The 13,265-nt window shown below is 42.9% G+C and overlaps 2 protein-coding genes across 4 annotated transcripts in view; both read right to left on the bottom strand.

The window, feature by feature from the left end:
- trim62.1 (tripartite motif containing 62, tandem duplicate 1) overlaps positions 1-1,684 on the bottom strand; it is a 61,119-nt gene extending 59,435 nt beyond the window's left edge. Inside the window, exons 1-2 of the mRNA XM_012838575.3 lie at positions 1,554-1,684; positions 246-858 (exon numbers count right to left, since the gene is read on the bottom strand). Coding sequence (XP_012694029.1) covers positions 246-653 — 408 coding nt within the window. The 5' untranslated portion in view covers positions 654-858; positions 1,554-1,684. The remainder of the gene's footprint in view (positions 1-245; positions 859-1,553) is intronic.
- Positions 1,685-3,818: 2,134 nt separating this feature from the next.
- On the bottom strand, positions 3,819-12,597 carry tnfrsf1b (tumor necrosis factor receptor superfamily, member 1B). Of its 3 annotated transcripts, none has more exons than XM_012838539.3 (10): positions 12,447-12,597; positions 10,064-10,142; positions 9,670-9,795; positions 9,297-9,449; positions 9,113-9,206; positions 6,721-6,959; positions 6,488-6,544; positions 5,858-5,935; positions 5,404-5,426; positions 3,819-5,151 (listed from the first exon to the last, which is right to left on the bottom strand). In XM_012838539.3, the coding sequence occupies exons 1-10, from the start codon at positions 12,504-12,506 to the stop codon at positions 4,711-4,713; spliced, it is 1,350 nt and encodes a 449-aa protein (XP_012693993.1). In that variant the 5' UTR covers positions 12,507-12,597; the 3' UTR covers positions 3,819-4,710. The 3 variants fall into 3 exon arrangements, with proteins under 3 accessions (XP_012693993.1, XP_031423526.1, XP_031423525.1); XM_031567666.2 differs by lacking the exon at positions 12,447-12,597 and adding an exon at positions 12,103-12,440; XM_031567665.2 differs by lacking the exon at positions 6,488-6,544.
- Positions 12,598-13,265: the final 668 nt, after the last annotated feature.

Consider the following 13,265-nt stretch of genomic DNA (forward strand, 5'->3'; position numbering starts at 1 on the left):
CAAATAGATTTCCAAATCTTCCACTGAGCAATCAGAGAGGAATTTGCAGAGGTGGCCAAGACCGCTAAAAGACTGACGTGTGTCTCCTCACCACACCATTGACAGATTATCCTACTAAATGTTTCACGTTTCACACACACACAGAAACACACACAGAAACACACCTTAAAAAGGCGTCATATTTTGAGACTGTTTTGTGAGCATCCCCTTTGGTTCCATGGTAACAAACAGAGACTCCGGCCTACCTGTAGCTCCTCGTACGCCTCGTCAATGGTGGTCACCTGGTGCTGCTCGTGTAAGGCAGGCTCATCGCAGAAGAAGCACACGAGATTCTTATCGGTGAGGCAGAAGAGCTTGACCTTCTCGTGGTCCTTGCAGGGGTAGGTGCTCCTCTGCGCATTGAGGATGGCATCCAGTGGGAAGGCCGAGTACCTCTCCACGATGTTGGAGAGCTTGAGGCTCGGGGAGAGCAGCGGGTCGGCGAAGGTCCTCCGGCACTCGGGGCAATCTCTGGCGACGTGATGCTCCTGCCTGCTCCAGTGCTCCGTGATGCACTTGCGACAGAAGTAGTGCTCGCAGCCGAAACTGACGGGGTCTTGGTAGATACTCAGGCAGATTGAACACAGGAGCTCGTCTTTCAGACAGCAAGCCATTTGCAAGTATGTAGGGGAAGCAGCATTTAACTATGCCTGACCAACAAGGGTTTGGGGCTCACTTGGGGTAAAAGTGCTTGATAGAAATGATTCACCTTCACTGGTCGGGGGAGGGGCATTTGTTTATGACTGGACTGATTAGTTTTGTCAGTGACAATTCCTCGGCTGCCAGGTGTCTTCCTTCAGTTCTGCCTTCTTCTGTTCTCTGTGAAACACACATCAAGCCAGAGACCTTAGTTGCATTGAGTGAAGTGCGTTGATGTTATTCAACAAAAAGCAAAGAGAGAAAACAAGACCGCACGTATCCATGGATCTGAAACCTCAGGCTTAGTGTATTTGTAAACAATGCGCAGCACAGCAGGTATACGCTCAATATGAAATAACTTTATAGCCGGCTTTTTTACGACATCATATGGTTATCAAAGCAATATTTGCCATCACGTATTCTAATGTTAAAGCTGTCGCTAACGCGCTAGCCAGATGGTTTATTTGCGAATGATTAGCTTGACTGTCGCTCAGCATAGGGACTGCGGAGCTTTTATGGAAAGCCGTGCCTAGATGACCAAATTACTTGAATGTGAACTCTGGGTTTGAATTCCATGTTTGTCCATTCTTTCCTAATGGTTTGCCTGAGCCAGAGACTATAACGCTTGTTAACACTCTGGCACACGTCGCAGCGCCCAACTTTAAAAAGCCATTTATACGCTTTGACAATCGCTCAGGCATCACTCAGTTAGCAAGCTATCGTTAGCTGCCTATGTTATATCTCGCTAACTAATTAGCTAGTAGGCTGGTTAGCTTAGTATGTAAACACTTATTCTGTCCGGCGATAATAAAAGACACACGCCGAGTCTGACATGCATTGTTGAAAAATAAATGTGTCAAATGTAATGTCCCTACCGTTTTCAATTCTTGACGAGCCTTGTCAGAATTATCATTTCGGTCAACTTATGTGCCTCCTCCTCATGCCACCCCTGCAACCTGCACTAACTCAGCTTGTCCAATGCCCAAGTCAATCCAGGAAGGAATGAAAGACAGCAATGGAATAAACCATTTCTAATATACCAACACAATAGGTGGGACGAACCGCTAAGCGTTTTGCAGCACTTCACGGTGCAAGGTAAGAGTGACAATAAATCTACACATTTGTCAAACTAACGTTTTTTATCATTAATTAAGTACAAATATCACATTTAGAAAACAATCTGCCATGTCAGCAAATCAGCAGGAGGGAAATGCTCCCCCTACGAAAATAAATGGAAGCGCGCAGGCTTCCTCATTTCCCAAGCACATACGAGTTTATTTACAATATGTGCTTTAATGTAAGACTCAGATTTTCTAGGTGGCTCAAACCGTCTTACATTTGCAACTACCTTCGTAGACACGCCACTTCTGTCAGATATATGATGTAGCGTATCAAAGAGTAGCCAATGTTTTGTAACTTGAAAGTGATTTTTTTTTTTTTTAAATAACTCTCTCTACCTGGTCTCCACTGATTCTCTCATTTTGAGCCTGTTCAACGCAGAATAAAGCTACTTTTGGTTGAAACCGTGTGATAATAAGTGGCCACACTTATAACAGTCCATAGTTTAAATTGTGAAGAATTAACTGTGATTGGTCGCTTGACACCAATATTCATAGTTTGGCCTTTTGGGAGTTCATAGTTGTTATAAACTGGTAATGTGAATGCACCGATTTTAGTTGCCCCATAGTGTTGTAAAAATTTGATTAAAATGGAGCAGGTGCCCAACATTAATCCCAACATCCTAACAACACTGCTTGGAAGTGTGTAAGGGGTCCTTTGTTCCACGCAAGCTCTCAGGTTGTTGTTTCTTTTTTCACAGACCAAGATCGGTGTCAGAAGTAATTGTCACTACTGTCCTCCTCCAATGATAAACATATGCAGTCTCTTTTGAAGGACTAATGTTCATGGGTAACCTATGTGTGTGTGTGTGTGTGTGTGTGTGTGTGTGTATTGTTGCACTCTCATCCAAGTGACAACTCCAATTCACACTGTCATTTCTCATTGATGTTCCCACTTGTAATGCTGAGTGTGAGTGTGAGTTCCAATAAAAAGCAAGCTAAACGCTAAAGAGAAATTCAAAAGTCAAACATCAAATCATGTGAGGGAGACAAGCCTGAACATGTCCCTTTTCATCTCCTCAATTCTCTTGCTGTCAGCCAAAATGAAACATGACACTCAATGAAGAGGTGCAATGAGAGATGAGAGACAGCATTATGCATCACATCTCATCACATCAGAGCGGAGTTATAAAGGAGTAATAAAACGAGGCTAAAAAAACTCCCAGCCATTCAAATCAGGAAGATCAATACAACTGTACGTGTGCATGTGGAAACAGCACAGAGGTTAGTAGGTTGTGGTTGACAGTCAGAATTATTTTCCTGAAACGTGATGTTAGTTTCTTGTAAAGCAAGTCAGAGTAACTGTCATCTAGACAGATTTCTGTGAACTAACCACCCCTGTTCCTAAAAGTACGCTGTGCTGTGTACAATACGATCAACACAAGGGTCATCATTTTGATCCCTTCCTGGCACGTGCAGATTAAAACATTATCAAATGACAAAAACTAATGAAAGGTGCTGTCTGGCATCTCATCTCCAAGAAGCTCTAAACTAATATTGAATCAGAATTGATTGCATGTTTGCAAGACTTTCATTCACTCCAAGTCGTGTGAAATGACACGTTTTAAAAATGCCTGTTATACACATGCAGCAAAGAGCAGCTTTAACTGCAACTGCAGGAAACGCCTCTTTAGACATGGACTGAGGTGTTTCAGTAGAGCAAGACTGATTTCATAACACAACCACTAGGAGCCTTAATCGGCACAACAAGGCAGTAAAATGAACATTGTGAGTATGAGATCGAGAGTAGCCTATTCCTGAATGTGCTCATTGCGTGCTACTATATACTGTATTACTTTATATTCCAGGTAGCCAAAACATTGTCATATCAAACTTAAAGTATCACACTTGGCAATGTGTAATGCACCATTTATATTTACATGTACAAAAATATAAGAACATAGGTCATTGATGAAAGACCTTATTGAATATATACACATTAAATCATTTTCATGGATAACAAAAGTGCAAAATACAGTTAATACATTTCAAAATCAAAAAAGCCAAATGTAACAAAATAAATGTTCTCAAAGTATTGTTATTTACGTACAATTATCTATGTGAAACAGCTACGTACATATGTATATAGAATCCATCCATAACTAGAAGTCCAGCCTCATCAAGAATCATTTATGGTCCTAATCACACAAAGCTCATTTCCACCCATTTAAAATGTTTTTTTTTTAACTGCAAATTATCTTTGATTATTGGTGATGCCCATAACATTGGAATTCCAAATGTCTCATTTGTTCACCTATCTCAAATACTGAGAACCTGTTTTCCACCACAGCAAAGTTGGAACTTTTTTTGGTGCAGGGTAAATATGTTCTATTGTATTCTAAATTCAGTGGTGGCTGATAATAGGGGCATTATTTGTACATTTTGTATAGCATCATCAGCAGTAGCATGGGTGTTTCCTAAAACCGTGAAGGGAAAACCCAAGGTAAAAAGTTTAGTTTGACTTGTAAATATTGTCACCACTAGGTGGCACCACACTACAATTCAAAATGCAAAATGTGGTGAAAAGGTGAATCAGTAATTTCAGTACAGTACGCAGTATTCTAACATGTAGTTTTCCAAAAGTACAAAAGATAATTGATGAATGGCCATCACTGACAAAACCAGTTTAATAGATATGACAGACATTTTTTTATAAAAATATATTCAAAACATAAAAAAATTCCCTTAAATCGAAACGTGTACAGCATTAAAACACTGGCCTTAACTCTCAGAACTGCATACTGTGGAACAAGTCCGGCCCACCCCAAAATAAGCTCCTATCTGAGGAACGCGTGTCAGAGCACCACCTCACTGTGCCCCCTCGGAGTCCCTCACGGAGACCGGGAGACCCACTTTCTTCAATTTACTCTCAAGTCTTTGGGGCACTGAACACTGTTTTCCAAGTTCCAATCCGTTAGCATACAAACTCGCCTGTCTCTGGGACAGCCGTGTGATGGTCCTTGCCTTGCTCATCTGGGCAAGAGATGTGCACCTCCTCCTGGGACAGGGGCAGCTCGCTGTCTGACTCCGCTGGACGTTCGTTGGGCCGGGGTGTGCTAGTACTAGTGGGACTGACAGGCACGGCACAGGCCGTGATGTTGACGTTGACATTGACAACCTGTTGAGTGATAGGACTCTGGGGATGATCCCCACAGAAGTCGCCCTGGTTCATGTAGCAGCTGGAGAGCCCAGCGGGGCCAGGATTAGGCCTAGATGAGGATCTGGAGCTGGGGGTTTGTCTCTCTGACGAAGAGACGGGGGGGTCAGTCACATCACCGTGGCTCAGGAGGAGCTGGTGATCTGGACGGCTGGGCTCAGGAGGGAGGAGAGCTTGTATTGTATAGCCATTTCCAACCTGAGGGAGGGGAGGATGTGAGGGAATGTGAGAAGGAGGGATGCAAAAGGATGGATAAGGCAGAGATGAGGGAGCGAGGGATGAAAAGAGAGAGTGAGTAAGAGAAACAGGCAAACACAGGAAGAAGGAAGAGAGAGAGAGAGGTTGAGAGAGAGAGAGAGAGAGTGATAAGCATTGTAACCAGATTACTTCAGTTTATAAATATTGGCTCCGCTTGTTAACACTCGAAACTTAGGTTTAGTCAAAACTTACTTTAGCTTTCTTTTCGGACAAACCTGAAGGACAGAATTGAACAGGTTGTTACCACACACACACACATTTCACAGAATGTGAAAACTTCTAAAGACTCGTAAGCACGGGAAGGTGTGAAAGAATTGATTTTTTTCACTGATAAAATACATGGGGTATTTACACATGTGTCTTTACCAAGATTGTGACATATATCGAAACCCTCCAAATAAGCCTAAAGACGTTATACGTTAAGAAGTCTCAAGTGATACAATCTGAGGTTTTAAGCCAGTGAAAGGTTACGTGTGAGATATCATGTGCCCATGTCTGCAAGCTTGGCAGATAAGATGGAATGAAAGCTAAGCCTGAGACAGCGGCCACACTCTTCACGGATCTCAAAGGGGAAGGACCTTCCACTGCACTCCTCTTCAAAGGTTCACATTAGGCTGATGGTGTAGGTGTGGTGTGAAGGACTCACCTCTCTTCTTTTTAAGATGCCGATAGACAACAATCACAACAGCTGCAACAGCTGCAAAAGTTGCAGCGAATACAGCAACTGCAATACAAAGGAAGACAAGAACAAGAGGGCTAATGGATACATGAACGGATGAGGGGTTAATGAACAGATGTGAGGAGACAATGTGAAGGAGTATGGAGAATGTGAGGATGAAAACCACAGAGAGAGAGGGAGAGAGAGAGAGAGAAAGACATTCTTGAGTTGAAGACTCATTCCCAACACTGTCCATCCTAACCTTCTGTTTTCCTATGTCACATGCACTGAAACAATGACAATCGTTGACAATAAATCAGTGATAAACTTTTCTTCTTTAAAATTTCACATGATTGGCATGAGTTGCTTAAAGCAAGTGTGACTATGTGTGCAGGGCGGCAGTGTGGTTTGTACACCTCCTCGAAAGTGAATGCATGTGCAAGACAGAAAGCATGCTGGTGAGTACGTCAGCCATTGCAGCTGGGGATGAGTTGGAACGATGATATGCAGATTTTTATGTTCAGTTTTTTTTTTAAAGGAATATTTTTGACAGTGGCTAGGTGTTACGACATCCTCAAATTCAATTTGGTGATATGTGCTCATGACAGGTAAACACACCTGGCCATAGCCATGCAGGCTCTTCATTATGTAGTTTTGTGCTTTGGGTCTGAGAACCTGCAGAAAAGTGTAAAATATATCAGTAAGCAACCTGTCAGTGCCCAGTGTGGCATGTTGGTGTTTGTAAGGCAAAACTGTTGGCTGTTAGTTGGTAAGCTCACATGCTGTATACAAAAAAACTGTGAACTAACTAGCTAATGAGTGAAGTAGAGTTGGTAGAGTCATGGGCTTACCCATCGGATGAGTTGGGCTTTGGTTACCACTAGAGGGCAGTGGGACTACACGTGGTGTTCCTGTTGTCGTGGAAAAGTCTGCTGTCGGTGTAACAGCTGATGATGTGAAGTCAAAGATTGACTGGGTGGTCGGCTTCTGTATAGGCGCTGAGTCGGATGGCGGATCAGAAGGGACAGGAGTCTTGCACACAGTGTCTGAGTTAGAGCTGCCATTCTGCTTGATGTCCTCTGATCTACACCTTCAAAGAGGAAAGCAGCCTCATTCGTTTGGCCAAGTCAATAACACACTCTCAGTTTCAAAAAGGTTGGTGACCCCGGCTCTAAGGACTTAAAGGTTTCACTCAGCTAGATAGAAGTCGGGGAGGTTGATGTGAGACACACAAAAAAGGGGAAGGAAGATAAGACCAAGTAAGAAAGAAAGTAGAGGGAATGACTAAAAGACAGAGCTAGATAAAGAGAAAAGATACAAAGGAGGAGTGAGAGACTTGTGGGTGTGAGGGAGGAGAGGGTGTGTGTGTGAGTGTGTGTACATGTGAGTGTGTGTGTGTGAGTGTGTGTACATGTGAGTGTGTGTGTGGGTATATGTGAGTGTGCGTGTGTGTGTGTGTGTGTGTGTGTGTGTGAGAGAGAAAGAGATACCGAGAGGAGTAAGGGACACACTTTTAACCACAGGTGAGCACTACTCCAAAGGACAGGTGCTGAGTGCGTGTATGGCTCGATCTAGAAGCGGACAGGGGTGAGAAGGGCTACCCAAATTTCTGCTTAGCCCACACAAATTGGTCAACTTTATTTTGCCTCTTGAATCTGCCACATCAATCACGTTTATTTAATTTGCCCTGTGAAAATGTCCTAAACAAACCTGTAATGGCCAACATTATATTTGCTTGCTAGCAGTAATATTTAATATTAACCATTTGTGCTTGTAAACAGCAATGATGTGTTTTGTGGACAGAGCCGAAAGTGACAGTTAGCGGTGTCAGGTATCAATTTACAACATAGGACTACGTATCATCCGGAGGTCTTCTGAAATTATTTTAATGGTTTACCAGCAGAAGACAAGTTGTCTTACACTAATAAGCCCTTAGCAAGGGGCTGAGGTCTCCTGACCTGTGCAACATCTATAGAGAGAGGAGAAACCAGAGGAGATGACGAGAACGTATTTCTCTCCACGACCTGTTTGAAATGCCAGACTCTGAATCATTCAGACGGCCGCCCTTCAAGGGACAAAAAGAGCGCACTCTAGCTACATTGCATACTGGTTAGAAGTAGGCTAAAAAATAAAAGCAAATATGTCTCATCAGAATCCCAAAAAACCCTGCTATAAGGGGTGTTTGGGGAAAAGAAAGGGTATAACTCATCACAACTAAACACATAAAATTCCCAATATCAATAAAACTAGGCTACAGACAGCGCATGTTGTAGTGTGAAGGAGGGCCTTTACGGGTTCCAGGTACAGTATTCAGTATACAGTTTCTTCCAGCCCGCACCCACACTCCGCGATCAAAATGAGTCCCACACGTCTTTTACACGTGCACGACTCTACCTTTAGACTTTACACAGCCTTTACAGATGTCCAATAACCTAGGTCATCAGCTGGTGCAACCTGTAATAGTAGTGAGACCTTTCACCATCACAAGAGCAAAGTCTCCAGCCCTCTGGCAGTTTGTCATCAAAACATGAAATGAAAGGAAACCCACGGCTAAAGAAAAAGATTGACCGATAAAACTGGCTGCCGCAGAGTGTTTAAAAATACCAATCTTATTTCAGCACATGCTGCACATGATGAGGAGAGTAGAGAAGAGGCAGGAGCATCTGAGAATGAGCAGGGAGCAGGTGATGTGTCGTGCTGTGAACTAGTTACATGAACTCACTAAACAACAAGACGTTTTTGTTAACCTTTCAAAATGGAGTCCCGCTGAAGGTTGAACTAGTCAGTGAGTGCACAAACGTTTAAGGAAATGAACGCTAAATTTCTCGACAGTGCTCCAACATGGGGGAAAAAGGGTAATTGCTTGGTTTGATTCTGAATGGGTAAAATAACCCCCCCACCCCATCTGAGCAGTGTGTGTGAGTGTGATTGTGTGTGTGTGTGTGTGTGTGTGTTTGTGTGTGTGTTTGTGATTGTGTGTGTAATTGTGTGTGTGTGATTGTGTGTGTCTGTTTGTGTGTGTGTTTGTGTGTGTGTGTGTTTGTGCGTGTGTTTGTGTGTGTGACTGTGTTTGTATTCATGTGTGTGAGTGTGTTTGTATTTGTGTGTGTGAGTGTGCATGTGTTTGTGTATGTGCATGTGTTTGGTGGCATTAGTGATTAGTAGAAGATTCTGACAATGCTTTTGACAATGTTTGTGTGTCGTGGCGTGTCATGTTGTGTCAAGGGTGGATGGATATCTCACTTTGAGTGTGCTTTGCACTCCTGCGTGCTAGACAACTGATCAGAAAAGGTCCCTTGAGGACAGGGACCACACCTCACATTTGAAGTAGCCGTCCCTGAAATGAAAGCAAAAATAAGCATGATCAAAAACCAAAAGAGCCTTAATAATAATAAAGAGCAAATAACATTTCTTTTTAGTGCCCTACCTGCTGTGATGACCCCCTGACCCTTGGGGCAGGACTTGTATGTTCTGCACTCTTTACACTCATTGAATTCAAATCTGCAGTACTTTCCAGGCTGGCAGACACACTTCGCATCTTCGGTTTTTGAGCATATCTGACCAAACTCCAAGCCTTTGTCTGTCAAAGGGGAGATAATGGGTGCTCATTACTTAATTGCTCACACGCACACTCCCCTTTGGTTAAAAGTGTTCATCCCTGACTCGTCTATGTCTTCATGCACACACACACACACACACACACACACACACACACACACATACACACACACACACACACACACACATACACACACACACGCCTCAGTGCATCTATATGGATCAGGAGTGGGAGCACCTACCATTCGGACACTTAGTGCATCTGCGGCAGTTGCTATTGTAGCTGTATCCCTGTGACCACAGTCCTTCAGGACAAGCCACACAGAACGTAGCAGACAGCTGGGAGCATTTTTCCTTCATATGAAACCCTGTAACCACAACAACACGGAGTCACAACTAAGCATCTGTTACACACACATATAGCAGAGTAGGCATGGTGATATGTGGTACAAAGGAAGAGTTACCACAAAGTAAGAGTATGTGCTGTAATATAACGGCATATACTTGACAGAGCACTACTAAATGTGAGGATCATCATTGTTGCCATCATGATCATCATGAGGAAACCAATGTGATTATAGTGCACTTGGTCATCACCGGTGTAGACGACGTAGGTGTATGTTTACTGTGACCTACCAGGACGGCACTTGTCACAGCAGATCTTCAGGTCTGTATCAAAAAAATGTGTGGCATTGTCGCAAGATCCTTCATACCCCTACAAACCACAAAGGGACACAAGAGGCATGTTAGTTCCCCTTTCATTGATGACCAATGGCGTGGGTGGATGGTTTCACCCACAAAATGTAACCAAAAACTTAAACATGGACGTTTTTCCCCAGCTATATTTACGTCAGCATAAACCATCTATAAAACCCCTCAGCTATTCTCTATGAGATCATCTTTCTGCTTTATTCACACTTCTCTGACCTGCCCTGTCTGCACGGAGCTACATATGACTTGGCCATTGCTCATTTTCAGTGTTCATAATTTTATTTTGGGAAGAACAGAATAGATTTACTAGAATAGATTTACATGCTTCAATGTTCCAAAAACACATTATTTAAATAAAAAAAACCACACATTATGTACTGTACATCTCTTTTCACCCTCTGTCTAAAACGCTCTATTAGAGAGCCTGTGTCTTTAAGTCACACCTCCAGAGGAGCCCAGTGTGCTCTGATTGGTCAGCTTGGCAATAAGGAATGTGCTATAAGATTGTATCATCTTGTAACAAATGAGAAAGGCTGGAATTCCAAGGCATTTCAGGCAGTTCAGAAAAGGGGTTTCTCTTGGAGAGAGTTACTCCCTTTGGCGTGTACTCTGGGCCTTGTAACTTTGCAATCATATAAAAGCATAAAAGGGCGTCTTTAAGAACAGGCATTGGAGAAAGTCCATGTTTTATATCAGTGGTACCAGGAAACCATCACACCAAAGAGAAAGTGACTCACTGTGAAACTATGCATGAGCATGTCATAAAAATGAATAGTATTATTACGCTTGTTATGTAATGCAAGATTGGTCAAAGCTTAGGCAAACATAATTCCAATCCTGTATATACCCAAATATCTTTTGGCCAGTGGCATGTACTACACTGAAAACCGAAACACCTCCATTCTACTTCCTTTCCCACAAACGACTTGAATTTCACGTCCACCTGACCTCAGTGAGCCATATGTAGGAGGCCGTGTGAAAGCGCTGAGCATCAATCCTTTGGGTGTGGTTACTGGTAAGTGGCCCCTTGCGTGTCGTGATAACACCGCTGCCAGGAACTCGCACATTTCCGGGCCTGCAGTGAGCGAGCAAGCGGCGCCTGGTCTGGCCTGCCCTCGCCTTCTGTCTTACCCGCAGAGCTTCCTTTCACTCTCACACGAATTTGTGAAAGCAGAGAAAGAGACTAGAGGAGATACTACTACCCCCCCCCCCCCACACACACACACACACACACACACACACATACACACACACAGGCTGATGATAAAATTCTGTTCCATCCTGGCTATTTTTCTTCTTTGCTTGAGGGGTTTTGGATCATCAAACAAACCCAATTATTATTTCACGTTGTTATCAGTGAACCAACATCAAGACCAGAACCGCATAAAAGTTTCACCTCCATGTTCAAACCACTACGCCATCATACTAAGTGTCTCATCACAAACGCAAAGAGAAGGTCGGGGTCTAATAAAATACAAGTGCTCAGTCATCACAAGTCATCTAGCTATTTAAAGGTGAGTGCACAATCACATGATACCTGTCTAGGGTAGCACTCTTTTCATCATTCCATGTTCTCTATAGGTGACAACTGGGTGTGGTATGCCTCCTGTCCTCTAAACGCACAATTTTGCTTACCCAGGAATGCACATTATTTGTTGAAGTACGTGTGTGTCAAATAATAACTAAAGTTTTGCAGTGTTTTTCTAAATATTTTGAACTGCTTCAGAGCTGTCAAACCAAATACATCATTCACAAGGATGCTTCTTGTGGTCTCACTGCATGAGTCATTGAAAATATCTGAATAATAGTTTCAGCATGATTCACAACCCGTTAAATAAAATAAAACCTCATGGGGGATATCAGCATGACACAACAAAAAGCCTACATAAGTTGTCTCTGTACTTGGCACATACCACAAAACTCTGTACCCACTCAAGTCTGGCAGGGAATACAGCATCACGTACCTTAAAGTATGGTTGGTATAGTTCATAAAAATAAGAAAGTGAAACTATAACCGCAAGATGTTACAGCAGCAAACGATGATTCCCCTTAATACTCGTTGACAGACCACCAAGACTATAATGTGTCACTGACACCCCGTCTAGCTAATCATCTATATTTGTTTATGGACCACGTAACATGTAAGCCTATATACAAATTACGTATTACACGTATTCACGGAATGACTGTATACACAGCTGCTGTATCACTTGTACTGAACGTTCTGAAACTACTCGTCTACTTTACATAAAAGACATTAACCCGTAGGCAAATCTGGCTCTCCCTTTAGAGTTGGATGGCCACCTACCTCACTCTCGGCAAGGAGCAAAACCGCAAGAAACATCAGGCACGAGATCTGAAAAGCCATGCTCCAATCGCAAACACAAACAGAACACCATCACTCGATTCAGCCACAGACAAGTCATCTGTCAAAGTCCCGGAAGTGTTCGACTTACAGGTTCCTCCGAAACGAATCTAGGAGCCTTTTCCAAGCTAGATCCTCCCCACTACCATTTCGTAACGGAGTGAAATCTGTTTTGTAGTAGCCGGTGCTGAGGGCATAGAAATCGAATAGAAAAGCCTTTATTGTCATTGTATTCGCACACAACGAAATTTGGAGTGTTGCTCGTGTTGGTGCGACGAGGGACAACATATAACACAACATGTATATATGTCTATGGCTGAGGGCACTCTTAATGAAGGGATAGAGTGTGATACACAGGCAAAGTTCAGAATGCCCTCGACGGAAAAAACTGACGTCAGACTAATTTTAATTAAAATGACTAACTAATATACGTTTTGGAGACCATGGAACTATGTAGAATTGCTCAGGCATGCTGATAGAGGGCCTAGTAACCTTCCACTCACTGCTAATTTGTTTGGGATGGCACTTAAAGTTCACCTCCAACGAATATCCAGTTTTCCAAATGGTGTGTTTGAATGATATACGACATATCATGACCGAAAAGAGTATTTCCACCTTAGAACTGCAATCTCAAAAAGTGCATACGTCACATACCTAAGGAACAAACCCCGTCAACTTGCGGGGTGGGTGGAGTATGTTTTGTATATAGTTTTGCAATACATGAAAACAAAATTGCGGGGTGGGGCTTTACTTATTATTAGC

The sequence above is a fragment of the Clupea harengus genome, chromosome 5, assembly GCF_900700415.2.
Source record: "Clupea harengus chromosome 5, Ch_v2.0.2, whole genome shotgun sequence".
Lineage (NCBI taxonomy): Eukaryota > Metazoa > Chordata > Actinopteri > Clupeiformes > Clupeidae > Clupea > Clupea harengus.